Source organism: Myotis daubentonii, chromosome 5 (assembly GCF_963259705.1).
Source record: "Myotis daubentonii chromosome 5, mMyoDau2.1, whole genome shotgun sequence".
Classification (NCBI taxonomy): domain Eukaryota; kingdom Metazoa; phylum Chordata; class Mammalia; order Chiroptera; family Vespertilionidae; genus Myotis; species Myotis daubentonii.
The window spans coordinates 59,660,347-59,675,043 of record NC_081844.1 but is presented as its reverse complement, the minus strand read 5'-3'; the positions used below and the strand labels follow the sequence as shown (position 1 = coordinate 59,675,043).

The 14,697-nt window shown below is 35.6% G+C and overlaps 1 protein-coding gene across 3 annotated transcripts in view; it reads left to right on the top strand.

Moving 5' to 3' along the window:
• The window catches only part of ABCE1 (ATP binding cassette subfamily E member 1), a 32,185-nt gene that overhangs the window by 5,282 nt on the left and 12,206 nt on the right, over window positions 1-14,697 (top strand). For all 3 annotated transcript variants that reach the window (XM_059697927.1, XM_059697928.1, XM_059697926.1), the window contains 9 exons: window positions 279-408; window positions 1,772-1,857; window positions 4,865-4,962; window positions 5,920-6,037; window positions 6,692-6,829; window positions 6,988-7,057; window positions 8,246-8,342; window positions 9,229-9,318; window positions 12,393-12,514. In XM_059697927.1, coding sequence (XP_059553910.1) covers window positions 306-408; window positions 1,772-1,857; window positions 4,865-4,962; window positions 5,920-6,037; window positions 6,692-6,829; window positions 6,988-7,057; window positions 8,246-8,342; window positions 9,229-9,318; window positions 12,393-12,514 — 922 coding nt within the window. In that variant the 5' untranslated portion in view covers window positions 279-305. The remainder of the gene's footprint in view (window positions 1-278; window positions 409-1,771; window positions 1,858-4,864; window positions 4,963-5,919; window positions 6,038-6,691; window positions 6,830-6,987; window positions 7,058-8,245; window positions 8,343-9,228; window positions 9,319-12,392; window positions 12,515-14,697) is intronic.

Here is a 14,697-nt window from a genome sequence, read left to right as displayed (position 1 = left end):
GGATAATTTAAGTCCTCCTATCTTTTTTTTTTAAATTTTAAATTCTTTATTGTTTAAAGTATTACATAAATCTCCTTTTTCCCCCATTGACCTCTCCCCAACCTCTTCTACCCCCCAGCACATGCCCTCACCCTGCTCCGGTCTGTGTCCATTGTTTATGCTCATGTGCATGCATACAAGCCTTTTGGTTGGTCTCTCCTATCTAACTTTTATGCCTGACTAATTTCTCAATTAATTGCATTGGTTATGCCATAATTTTGTTAATTTCTCTTTAACAGAAGAGCTGGATATTCCTACCTAGAATTATGGCAGATAAATTAACAAGAATTGCTATTGTCAACCATGACAAATGTAAACCTAAGAAATGTCGGCAAGAGTGCAAAAAGAGTTGTCCTGTGGTTCGAATGGGTAAGCTATTCCATGGATCATTTAAAGATTAAGAGTAAAATTTTACGCCGAAACCGGTTTGGCTCAGTGGATGGAGCGTCGGCCTGCGGACTGAAGGGTCCCGGGTTCCGTTCCGGTCAGGGGCATGTACCTGGGTTGCGGGCACATCCCCAGTGGGGGATGTGCAGGAGGCAGCTGGTCGATGTTTCTCTCTCATCGATGTTTCTAGCTCTCTATCTCTCTCCCTTCCTCTCTGTGAAAAATCAATAAAATATAAAAAAAAAAGTAAAATTTTAAAAGGAACAAGTTGGCTTCATAGTTGTCTAGACTTTTGCCATTAGTTTCTTTGAAATGTAAAGAGACCAGATTTTGTCCTGAATTTTTTATTGTTTTATGACTACATGATTCTGTTTCTTTTAAATTATAGGATAATGTATTAGTATCAGTATTTTTAAAAGTTTACTGAATATGAAGTCAAACCAGAGTTCAAGTTACTGATATTCTTACTGTTCTACAAAATCCTATAATTATTCTAAGTCATGGAGAAAGGATTGCCCATGTTTGTATTTGATAATATTCTCACTTTAAAGAGCTTAATAAGAATCACTGTTCATGAGATTTTGCTATATTTTCAAGATAAAATAAATTTACAGCAATTCAGAATGGATGAATTGTTTGTAATCTTTAGAACTCTGTTAAAGTAATTGTAACTTTAAATGTACTAGTGAGGTACAGTGGGGCCTTGACTTACGAGTTTAATTCATTCCATGACGGAGCTCATAACTCAAATTACTCGTATGTCAAATCAATTTTCACCATTACAATGACACGTGATGCTGGGCTGATGTTGTGGCATTCACTGTGACGTTCGCTGCTCCAACTAGCGGTGGGGTATCTGAAGCTGGCTCGTAACCCGAATTTTAGCTCGCAACTCAAAGCAAAAAATCGGCCGAGAGACAGCTCGTATCTCGAAAAACTCGTTAGTCAGGACACTCGTGAGTCAAGGCCCCACTGTATAGGCTTATTGAATCTTAAGAGACTTTAGATGTCATCTATTATAGTCCTCCATGCTGTTCAGAAAATCCATTATTAATATTCCTGTTTATATGCCAAGTTTAATTTTGTCTGTATATTAGATAACTACTTAACTTTTTAGAATTTAATTGATCTAGCTAACTTATTTCATTCTTTTCTCTGATATACATTACCATTTGCAAAGCATATTTTGTGAATTAAATATTTAGGTCAGTCAGCTTAAAAATAAAACTTTTAGGATCTGCCACAATTTTACCAGCATATTTTCTTCCCCTGTAGTAAATTAAACAAAATAAATATATTAGAGTCATCTCCCTCTTGCCTCATAAGAGTATTTTTCTTTTGCCAGGAAAACTATGTATTGAGGTTACACCCCAGTGCAAAATAGCTTGGATTTCTGAAACTCTTTGTATTGGCTGTGGTATTTGTATTAAGGTAAGTGATACTTTATTTACTGAATCAAATTTATAACTTGAAAATGAAATCTGAAAATTCTGAATATATTATAATTGTTTTAAAAGAGGCAAGATATAAAGCAATGAATAAATATAAATTTTGTACTTATATCAATAATCTAATATTATTGATTTGTAATTAGGCCAAATTTGTATTTAAAAATAAAAATACTCAATTTTGTAAAGCCATTTCCAACTATATATATATTTCCACCTTTTTATGAGAAGGATATTCTTCACCAGAACTGTTTGGAAATATGAATTCTAAAAATATAAGTTATATAACATACATTTTTTCAAGTCCATATAACTTTAAATTTGCAACTGTGGGGGTATTTTTCCATTCATTTTTAGAGAGAGTGGAAAGGAGAGATAAAGAGAAACATCAACATTAATGTGAGAGAGATGCATTGATTGGTTGCCTCCTGCACATGCCCTGACCAGGACCAGGGATCGAGCCTGCAACTGAGGTATATGCAGTTGACCAGAATCAAACCCAGGACCCTTCACTCTGAGAGCCAAAACTCTATCCACTGAGCAGAACTGGCTAGAGCTAAATTTGCAGCTTTTATTTTTATTTTATTTTTTTTTAAATGTAAATGCTGCACTTTTTTTTTTTTTAATATATTTTATTGATTTTTTACAGAGAGGAAGGGAGAGAGATAGAGAGTTAGAAACATCGATGAGAGAGAAACATCAATCAGCTGCCTCCTGCACATCTCCCACTGGGGATATGCCCGCAACCCAGGCACATGCCCCTGACCGGAATCGAACCTGGGACCCCTCAGTCCGCAGGCCGACGCTCTATCCACTGAGCCAAACCGGTTTTGGCAAATTTGCAGCTTTTAAACAGAAGTGCATATGGCCAAAATTTTTTAATTTAACCTAATCTTTAAGTGCTTTTTCTGCTGTATTGTACATTCTTCTCTTGTTGAATTTATTCCATTAGTATAATTTTTCAAAATACCCCAAATTAGTTTTTGTTGCATTGAAAAGTTTGATTAAGGCTTTTGACTTAAGAATTATGAATTTCCAACTTAAATTCATGAAAGATAATTAGGAGCCAGTTCACAAAGTTCTTAATTTAGGTGTTTTTATTCATAGATAGTGCATTTTAGAAAGGACCTTTACCAGAGTATGGATACCACCCTGTTACTTATTCTAATAAGCTTCATGTGTATTCTGCATTGGCTTCCAGAAAGAAAATACCTGAAAGAAGGTATTTCCCTTATTTTGAAAATAAAAACAGGAAATATTTCTTCCAGCAAATACTCTTATATACCAATGTTCTCTAGTGCTGGAAATCTGATTTTGAGTAATATATTTTTAATTCTATGAAGAAAGAACTTTATTTTCTTTTTTCACTGCTGTAGGAAAATGAGGTTCCAAAATTTGGGGTATGCACTTCAGTGGCTGAAAAGATACTAATGTGATGTCTATTTGGGGAGGAGGATAGTATATACCCCAAAATTAAAATGCTTATAATTCACTTCATATATGAACAGTGTGGATATTTTTTCCCTTGTAGATTTAGAGAAGTTTAAATTACTTTAGCCTATAAGTATTTTATGTACATTGATGGAATAAAAAGAATTCTGTAAATGAGGGTAACTTGATTGGCAGAGAAATATCTCATGTAAAGAATTAATAGTTTTGTTTAGAGCAGCTGCGGGCAAACTACGGCCCGCGGGCCGGGTCCGGCCCGTTTGAAATGAATAAAACTAAAAAAAAAAAAAAAGACCGTACCCTTTTATGTAATGATGTTTACTTTGAATTTATATTAGTTCACGCAAACACTCCATCCATGCTTTTGTTCCGGCCCTCCGGCCCAGTTTAAGAACCCATTGTGGCCCTCAAGTCAAAAAGTTTGCCCACCCCTGGTTTAGAGGGTAGTAATTATTTATTTAGAAAGCAAAAGTTTTATTTGTTTAATTATCTATGTTCTTATAACATATAATGAGAACTCAGTGAAATTTTTCTATACAGAGACTTTGAATTGGTCCCTGAGCTCACTGAACAGTTCTTCTGCTAAACAAATCTCAAATGTGAGATTATACTCTGGGATGTACCTTTTTGAAGTTATCTGATAAGTTCCTCTAGCCACATTACCACTCTTTATATATTAATTTCAGAGAGGAAAGGAGGGGGGCGGGGGGGAGAGAGAGAAACATCAATGATGAGAGTCATTGGTTGGCTGCCTCTTACACACCCCACACTGGGGATCGGGAATGTGCCCGGATGGGGAATCAGACCCTGACCTCCTGGTTTATAGGTCGACACTCAACAACTGAGCCACGCTGGCAGGGCCACATTACCACTCTTAAATTAACCTCCAGTTCTTGCCATTCTTGTTTCATAGCCATTTATCTGATTACTAGTCAAGTACTATTTGAATAAGGTTTTCTATGAATAAATCTTTTTTCATGTGAATTTACTCGGAATAAGAAACATCTTTTTCATATGGAAAGTTAAAAAACCACAGCAGAAAGACATTAATCCTTGCTCTATGCAGATGTTATGCTAGCTGTTGTTGGGACATAAATAGACAAAAAAGGTACAATCCATGACCTTAAAGGACTTAAGGTAGAAACAGATGTATACAAAGACAGGAAGAAGGAAGTAGAGGGAAGGAATCTGTCATAGGCTGAATATGCAGTTGTATAGTACTCAATAACCATGTTTTATCTTGCCTTCTTTTATGTAATAATGTAAACAAATGCACACAAAACTTCCAAGTTCTGTAGTTTTTCAATAATTATTAAATGAACATTAAATGTCTAAGATTATGGCAGCCACTAAGGGTAATGCAAAATTAGTTGATACAGTTTTGCCTTCTAGAAACTTTTAAGGAAATGAAAAATATTTTACATCTTTGGGCAACTCCATCTTGAGAAGATTGCTTATAAAAACTACTTAATCTTTCCATTTTAGTCAACTGTTTATTTGTAAAAATTAGCACAAAATTAATTCTTTACTTTAAATAACAGAAATGCCCCTTTGGCGCCTTATCAATTGTCAATTTACCGAGCAACTTGGAAAAAGAAACAACACATCGATATTGTGCCAATGCCTTCAAACTTCACAGGTATATTTTCAAGTAAACTTTCCTCTTTACTTCCGTAAAATGCATTTGGAATTTTCAGAGATATGCAAGACTGGGGAAAAACTGTATTATCCATGCATTAAAGAGAAATACAATATTGTAACATCACAGGGAATCATATATGTCAGTTGTTTATTCTGGCTAGCATTAGAGTTACCTGGGGGTCTTTTTAAAACTAATGCCCAGGTTTCAGCCCAGTTGAGTTACGTCCTATCTCTGGATGAAAAGTCTGGACCTCAGTAAGTTGTAAAAGCTCCAAGATGATTCTAATATATATCTGGGGTTGAGAATCACTATTGTTAATAAACATGTATTCCCAAAATGACTTTTAAGGAAACTTGTCCTTGATTTTATTTATTGATTTCATGATCAACAGAGAATATTACTCTGAACTTGGACATATATTATTAAATTACAGGAGTCCTTTGAGGGTTTTTATCTGCTAAACACTGATATTTTTAATCTGGAAGTCTAGATTTAACTAATAAAAAGGTATTTCTCAACCTGCCAGCTTTAAGGGGCCTCCTGCAGCAGGGAGAATGAAGTGGAATATTTCTGGTTGATGTGGCACTTCTCCCTTGTAAGTAAGTGGCAGGAAAACAACAACAACAAAAACAACAGTGTGAGGTTGCACCTGCTATGATATTTTTTACCAAAGCATTTTTTTATACATTAAAACTGAGCCTTATATGCAAAGAATAATTGTTACTTTAGTACAGACTTTGAATAAATAAAACTTGGAGTAATATTGCCATAGATGCATTTCTAACAATTAACAGTTTAAGTTGATCTTGGCTGGGGTTTTTTCTAATAGCCAATAATATCTGGCATATATCTCTTAGCTTAATGGATGTGTGTGGAGTGCAAGTGTATTAAAGTATGCCATTTTGATATTATGTAGCTTTTTCTGAGTTTTATTATTTTTGTATACTTTGGCAGGTTACCTATCCCTCGTCCAGGTGAAGTTTTGGGATTAGTTGGAACTAATGGAATTGGAAAGTCAACTGCTTTAAAAATTTTAGCAGGAAAGCAAAAGCCAAACCTTGGAAAGTACGATGTATGTATTACCACCTTATAAAAAATAGATAGCTTGGGTTGGTTTTGTGAGACTGAAAGAGAGTATATATGTCATTTTATTTTGTTTTATTTTGCTTTTGTTAATCCTTACCCAAGGATATTTTTCCATTGATTTTTAGAGAGAGTGGAAGGAAGGGGGAGAGACAGAGAGAGAGAAACATCAATTTGAGAGAGATACATTAATAAGTTGCCTCCCACATGCACCCTGACCAGGAGCAGGGATCGAGCCTGCAACTGAGGTAACATGCCCTTGACCAAAATCAAACCTGGGACCCTTCAGTCCACAAGCTAACCAATGCTCTATCCACTGATGCAAACCGTCTAGGGCTGTGTCTTTTTTTTTTTTTTTAAGTTATTTTTAAAATTATTTGTGGAATTAATGCTAAGAAACTATACATAGATGAAACTCCATTTTTTAATTAAAATCTGTTGGTGCTACTTATCTGATTATTCTGAGTTTTATTAAACTGTTATCAGTTGGTATACCTTGATTTGAAATTAAATCCTCAATATTAAGATTAAGTTAGAAGCCAAAAGTATTCTATTTGGACACATGTTCTATTTTGTGTAACAGTCATCCTCCTTGCAATTGTATTATTAAATTAAATTCAAGTAATTACATTTATATTTCTAGGATCCACCGGATTGGCAAGAAATTTTGACTTACTTCCGTGGATCTGAATTACAAAATTACTTTACCAAGATTCTAGAAGATGACCTCAAAGCTATTATCAAGCCTCAGTATGTAGACCAGATTCCCAAGGCTGCAAAGGTCAGTTGCTTTTTAGGAAGAATTTATACTTTATAGATATTGATGGAGATATAATAAAACATATCAAATTAAAGCAAAGATTGAAGGGATTTTAACATTGAATTTAATTTTAATATTGGAGGAAAACAGTAATGACTGTTTTTGGTATATTATGACAGGGGACCGTAGGGTCTATTTTGGACCGAAAGGATGAAACAAAGACACAAGCAATTGTATGTCAACAGCTTGGTAAGAGTTTATTTTGTATATGTGTTTTACTAAACTTAAATTATAAAACAGATGTCTTTATATGGATTGTTGAAATATTAGAGGCCCGGTGCACAAAAATTTGTGCACTCAGGGAGGTCCCTCAGCCTGGCCTGTGCCTTCTCGCAGTCTGGGAACCCTCAGGGGATGTCCACCTGCTGGCTTAGGCCCGCTCCCCAGGGGATGGGCCTAAGCTGGCAGTTAGACATCCCTCTGGCAGCCCAGGAGCCCTCGGGGGATGTCCACTTGCCAGTGGGGAGCAGGCCTAAGCTGCAGTCGGACATCCTTAACACTGCTGAGGAGGCAGGAGAGGCTCCCAACACCACCGCTGTACTGGCAGCCATCAGCCTGGCTTGTGGCTGAGAAGAGCTCCCCCTGTGGGAGCGCACTAACCACCAGGGGGCAGCTCCTGCATTGAGCGTCTGCCCCCTGGTGGTCAGTGTGTGTCATAGTGACCAGTCATTCTGCTGTTAAGGTCAATTTGCATATTACCCTTTTATTATATAGAATGGAGGCCTGGTGCATGGGTTGGGGCCAGCTGGTTTGCCCTGAAGGGTGTCCCGGATCAGGGTGGGGGTCCCATTGGGGTGCCTGGTCAGCCTGGACAAGGGACTGAGGGCCGTTTTCAGACTGGCCACGCCCCCTTCAGGGTGGGGGTCCCCACTGGAGTGCCTGGCTAGCCTGGGTGAGGGGCTGATGGCTGTTTGCAGGCTGGCAACAGCCCCCAGCCACCCAAGCTCCCAGTGGAGGCTGGCTGGAAGCAGGTATCTGGGATTTATTTATCTTCTATAATTGAAACTTTGTGGAGGCCACAGCCAGCCAGGGCAGGCAGGAAGCTTGGCTTCCTCCATCGCCAGGGCAACCAAGCCTCCTGCTTGCTGCAGCTCCGTGGCTGCTGGCTGCCATCTTGGTTGGGTTAATTTGCATATAGTCGCTCTGATTGGCTGGTGGGCATGGCTTGGGGCATAGCAGAGGTATGGTCAATTTGCATGTTTCTCTTTTATTAGATTAGATATGGGAAATCTCTGGTAGTTGTCATCTTTACTTTTTATTTTGCACAATTTCCAACTGAAATAGTCAAACTCAGAATGACCTACAATATAAATTTTACTTAGCAGAGGTGAAATAAAACTTATAATGTTAAACACAATGCCTCTATGTTCTTTGTAGATCTAACCCATCTAAAAGAACGAAATGTGGAAGATCTTTCAGGAGGAGAGTTGCAGAGATTTGCTTGTGCTGTTGTTTGCATACAGAAAGCTGACATGTAGGTTACCTTATACCTTTTATAGATCTCAATCCTTACTTTAGAGCTTTTATTTGTAATACTGCTAATAAAACGGTGGTTTTGAGAGAAACAATACAAGTAGTATCTAAGATTCTCATTTTGAGGTAAGCTGAAGCAGCTGTGCATCAACTGCCCATTCTACCTGTTCTTCTTACAGAGGGAGAAACTCATTTATTTAGATAAATACTTTACAATTGATGGGGCCCTGAGCTTTTTACTATGAAGTAAGTTGTTTATTATTTAAACTCTCTTTGAACATAAGAAGAATATTTTTTAAGACTTAATTAAGCTCTCTAACAAAGCCAGCAACTTTTTTATAAATACTTCAAGTAGAATATAAGGTCTTTTAGATAACTCTGAATCAGGGTGGCATGCTATGTGAGAGTAAAAAGGGCCAGTTTCCTTCCTACCTTCAAGTGCCTCTCTCCTCCCCAATACTTCCTGCTCCCATATTCCACGTTTTTGCTCTGGCATCCAAAGCAGGCTAGCCCTCTAGTCTATAATTCTGTGCACTGCCCTCCACTCCAGAAACTTACTTAATGCAGCTGACTTCAACTGTTTAAGAGAAAAGCTCTCTGTATTACTTTGGACTAAATCAGAATATTTTTCACAAGCAGGTAACAATTTGTAAGGTAGCCTAATCTGGGAGTGTCTCTCCATGTTCAATATGCAGTTCGGCTTTTCGTAATTTCTCTTCTGAACAAAATACAGAAGTTTTTACTATTACAGTGTAGACTCCTCGTTAGAATAGGGGGATTTTTGTTGTTGCCAAACATGAACTATATTATAGGGTTTTAAAATAACATGCAAGATAGAATTATGTCATACTTCTCTTTCAAATTATGTTTGCTTTTCTTTTTCATAGTTTCATGTTTGATGAACCTTCTAGTTACCTAGATGTCAAGCAGCGTTTAAAGGCTGCTATTACTATCCGATCCCTAATAAATCCAGATAGGTAAGTACAGATTTGCCATATGCCTGTGTTATTTTTGGGGGGGAGTTTTACAGATTTCTAAAGATCAATGTCATATACATGTGCATGTTTTCCATGTTGGTTATTTGGAGCTACCATTTGAATTTACCTTCCTCTAACTAGAATATAGGTTTTTAATGCAAGATCATTTACTACTATGCCTGGTTCCAGGGAACTATGAATGCTCTGAAATGATCTGCAAATTCTGGTACAAATGAATGGGTTTCTGGGAAGCAGATCCTTAGGTCTTACCAGATCCTCAAATGAATGGGTCACTCAGACACACACAGAATTTAGAAAATAAGGATCAACAGGATAATTCCAGTTTTTCAGGGTCTTTCTGAGCACAAGAGAATTCTTAACCTCTGTTAAATAATCATAACACCCTGTATATATGGGGTGCTTTTGTAGTTTGCAGAGTTTCTGAATCCATTATCTCATTTGAGCCTCATAGTAATCTTCTAAGTTAAAATAGAATCTTTCAACTATCAGTGATAAACAAATTTAGTTGGGCCAAATAGCAGCTATAATTTTTACCTTGTACATAGGCCTGGCTCTTTGGGGAATGCAAGAGTATAAAATGTAGTCCCAGTATTCAAGGACTTCACAGCCTGATAAAGAAAATACATAAGCAGTCAAGTTCTAAACCCTAGCTCTTTTTTATAAAATGTATTTATATCCCTTTATTATACTGAAATAAAAGTCATAGACAATCTACCTTCACACATAATTTTTTAAAAAATATCAAGTAATGGCCTAACCATAATGAAAAAGTTAGTGATTTATAACCATCTGACATGTATTTCAATTTGTAAATATTCAGCCAAATCACTACAGTCCGAAATTATCAGACTACAGAACCTTCACTGTAAAAGGATAACGTGTCAAAGCAAATTATATTAACAAAGTGAAGACAATGGTTGAGTTAGACATTTGCACATATGTGCTAGGTCTTTGATACAGGGTTAAAATAATCTCTCATGATAAATTGACACCAAGTTAAAAGAAGTATATCTGGATCCTGAAATTCTACATGTCAAAGGACACATTCAGTCTTTAATGCTTTACGAAGATTTGGGAGATCATTATCTTTGGGTAAACAATGAAAAAGAGAGGATGGATTGGAGAAAGGAAAAATAATACAAGGGATTCTCTAGAATTTGACCTCTAATAATATCTTCAGTAAGAATAAAAACCAACAGTTAAACCAAAATTAATTGTAGGGTATAAATTTTCACAGCATAGATTTCTCATTATGGTGCAGATTCCTGTTTTTTTCCAAATCCTCAGAAAATAGAGTGGTCCTCCTAAATTATTTTTTACATTTTTAAATGTTTTTTATTGATTTAGAGAGAGAGAGAGAGAGAAACATCAATGAGAGAGAAGCATTTATCGGCTGCCTTCTGCATGGGCCCTATTGGTGATTGAGACCACAACCCATGCATGTGCCCTGACCAGGAATCAAACCAGCAACCTCTTGGTGCATGGCTTGATGGTCAACCAGTCAGCCACACCAGCTGGCTTTTTTTTACATTTTGAACTTTTGCATAAGCTCCATTTGAAAGTAAGGAAAACAGGAGGTTTGACCTGATTTTTGTTTTTTCCTTTTAAAGTAAATTAAAAAACACTAGATAATACTGTGTTGCCTTACATTGGGCCTTAAAGATTTTAATGGTAAAAAATAGAGGACTATTCCAGGTAATGGAATATTGCCAACAGAAACATAAGGCAGGGTGAGTACTGGCTCACTAATACTTCCTTTTCATATTAAATTTTCCCCCTACTTTTCATTCCTACTTTTACTACCTGACACCTGGATTACTGTGACAGCTTCCTTTAAGAAAGTATGGTTCTTCTTGCCTGGTTAATCTTCCTGAAGTGATGTTTTTTCATATAATTCTTTTATTCTAAAACTGGGCTGTAGCTTCTAGCCATATTTTGCTATTTTTATTTTAATTGAAATAAATTCATTTCTTTAATCAAACTAGTTACATTCTAAGTGCTGCGCATTCCGTGTAGTTAATCGCTACCACATGGGACAACATAGAACATTTCCATAATCAAGAAAAGTTCTACTGGATAATGCTGTTTAAGAACCTATCATTTTCCCCATTGCCTATTAACATAAGTCCAAATTCCTCATCATTCAACAACTTTATTCAATATCTGTTTGATGGATAACACAAGAGTAAAGATCATTGCAGCCTTCAGGGTGTTTGTGGACAAGTTGTAGGGTACTCAGTACAAGTATTAGATCAGAGTGACAAAAGTTCAAGAATGAGGGAATGAACATTCATTTGACTATAAGGGTCTTCCTACAGAAGTTAGGATTTGAGATGGTAGGAGGGACTTCCAACAAGTGAGGATTTAGGCAGGAGACGTTTTAGAAGATAGAATACCCCTGAAACACACAAATGGAAAAGTGGATTGTTTAGGAAATAATGAAAGACCCATTTTTCAGTGTGTCCTATATATAAATGAAGTAAAAATGGTAGCTTCAGTTTTAGAAGGTCTTAAAAGAAAGTCTAATTATGTTATTTGTTTCTTTGGAAACAGAGCCATGTCTAGGGACCTGAAGAAAGTGAGATTTGTCTTTCCCAGCTATATTGGAAATTCTCAGATTCAGGATTCTGTCTGTGATTCTCCATGCATCCCCTACCACAGCCAGCATGGGACAAGTAGAGAGATTGAATGTGTAAGGGGAATAGCATAATAATCAGTTAGGCTACATCTGATTTAAATCTATTAATTGTTTCTGCTTTGTAAAGTTTATTTTAAAATGTATATTAGTAAAATATATTTCTTATATATTTAATATTAACTCTTTTTTCTTTTAGTTTAGGATACCAGTTTGAAATATGAACATTGATAGAGTCATATTTAAAGAAATATTTTATGGCTTTTGTTTAATATGGTCTTTATACTTAATTTTTTGAAAATATATATCTTTTCCTGAAATTTACACTGTGGTTTATAAAAGTTACATAGCAGTTATAATTAAATATAATTTTAATGTTATATATATTGTTACATCTTAAATCTATATTAATTTTCAGATATATCATTGTGGTGGAGCATGATCTAAGTGTATTAGATTATCTCTCTGACTTCATCTGCTGTTTATATGGCGTACCAAGTGCATACGGTGTTGTCACTATGCCTTTTAGTGTAAGAGAAGGTAACTTGCAAAACTGTTTTCACAATGCTGTATTTGTATTCTCTCTAATGCTTAAGAAAATGTACTATTGTTGATATTAAGTCCCTCTAATATGACTTACCTAAAACTCTAGTCTCATGAAATTTACTCATGTAACAGAATATATATTTGGTTATATTCATCAGTTATAATACAAAACCTGTATCTTTTTGGAGAATTTTCTGTTGGGGTTGATAGAAATAAACTTGGCAGAATAGTTTTACTATTTATTTATTTACTTATTTATTTATTTATTTATCAATAAATAAATAGTTTTACTATTTATTAAGTTTCTTTTATATTTTAGCTTCTATAGAAACTTTTATATATCATCTTCAACTTCATCTGTGACAGGCCAATACCAGTAGTGAAACTCTTAAAATTCATTTAGTGCTTATCTGGTTTCAAATGTATGTTATCTATCCTAAGTTTGTAGAATTAGGGCTGCCTAAAAGTCTAATAAGATAGTTTAGTAAGTATATATACTTATACAAATAAGTATATATTTAGGAACTGACTATAAGTCTAGTAAAATAACTTAGTATATTTTTTTTTAAATATATTTTATTGATTTTTTACAGAGAGGAAGGGAGAGAGATAGAGAGTTAGAAACATCGATGAGAGAGAAACATCGATCAGCTGCCTCCTGCACATCTCCTACTGAAGATGTGCCCGCAACCCAGGTACATGCCCTTGACCGGAATCGAACCTGGGACCTTTCAGTCCGCAGGCCGACGCTCTATCCACTGAGCCAAACCGGTTTCGGCAACTTAGTATATTTTTATGTATTCCTTCTACTTGCAGGAAAGAGGGCCTCTCTGGCCTCTCTTTTCCATGCTCTTCCCTACCTAAGTTAGACAAAAGTAAAAACTAGCCTACCACTAAGTGGCTCCTGAAACAATATCTGTGCACTCTCCATCTGGTATGCCTTTTCCTTTTCATTTCTATTTCCTTTCTCTGCTTTCTTTCTTTTATTTTCCTTAATATTTCTTCTCTTTGGCTCTGCCTTCAGCTGACAACCTAGAATACCGAAAAGGACTACTTAGTCCATATTTTTAAAAATAGCAGTCTATAAGTAATAGTCTTTGTGATACCTAAAGCCCTTTTGGAAAAGGAAATTTCTGTTGCATTATACATTTTGCATAAAAAGGTAGTGGTAGCTTTTTTATTTTATAAAAATATATAAATATTTTTTAAAATATATTTTTATTGATTTCAGAGAGAAAGGGAGATAGAAACATTAATGATGAGACTCACTGATCAGCTGCCTCCTGCATACCCCCCGCAACCTGCACATGTGCCCTGACTAGAAATCGAACCGTGACCTCCTGCTTTATAGGTCAATGTTCAACCACTGAGCCACGCCAACTTGGCTAAGTTTAAGGGGAAGGATTTGTTATCACTTCTTAAACTTTTAGATAAATAGATACATATTTTAAGGAAAAATTGTGAGATTGCTCAGTTTTCTTTCTAATAGTCTTAAAAAGATGATATTAGAAGTTATTCTTTACATTTTATTTGCCTCAATTGGCCAATATTTATTTATTGAGTATCTACTCTAGCATATAGTAGTAATAGTTCTACAATCTTGTTGAAAATTATGTGGATAATCACTTGTCAATTCTGTTTATGAATGCCTTGTGAAAGGCTTTGCCACTGAAAAAATAATCCCCGGTGAGGTTTTTAATGTGCCTTTTGTTAAAACAATTCAAATAGCAAACCACTTAATCTTTCTGCTTTCCTTTAGTAAAACTGAAATTAAAGCAAGATATATAACTCTTTAAACTGTAAAAGCGGTAAGACAAACATTGCAGTAAGAATGTAAAGGTTGATTTATTAATGTTTTGCTCAAAGTCCCTTATTTCTCTGCATCTTCCTTTTACCTTGTAAATTATGCACTTGGACTAAATGTTCACTAAGGTTCCTTTCCTTCAAGTTTATGTTTTTATTTAATTTTTGGTTTTAATTTTTTTAACCTCACATAAAGATTTTTTTTTAAATGCTATTTTTGGCAAAATCACTGTATCTCTTCATATGTTCTGTCAGCAAATATTTATTGAACACACCTATGTTTTAGGCTGAGCTTAACAGGCCCCCTGATGTGGCTCTCAGTTCCAGATGAAACAAATAACATTCTTAGACTTCCTTTCAAGACCTTCCAAAAC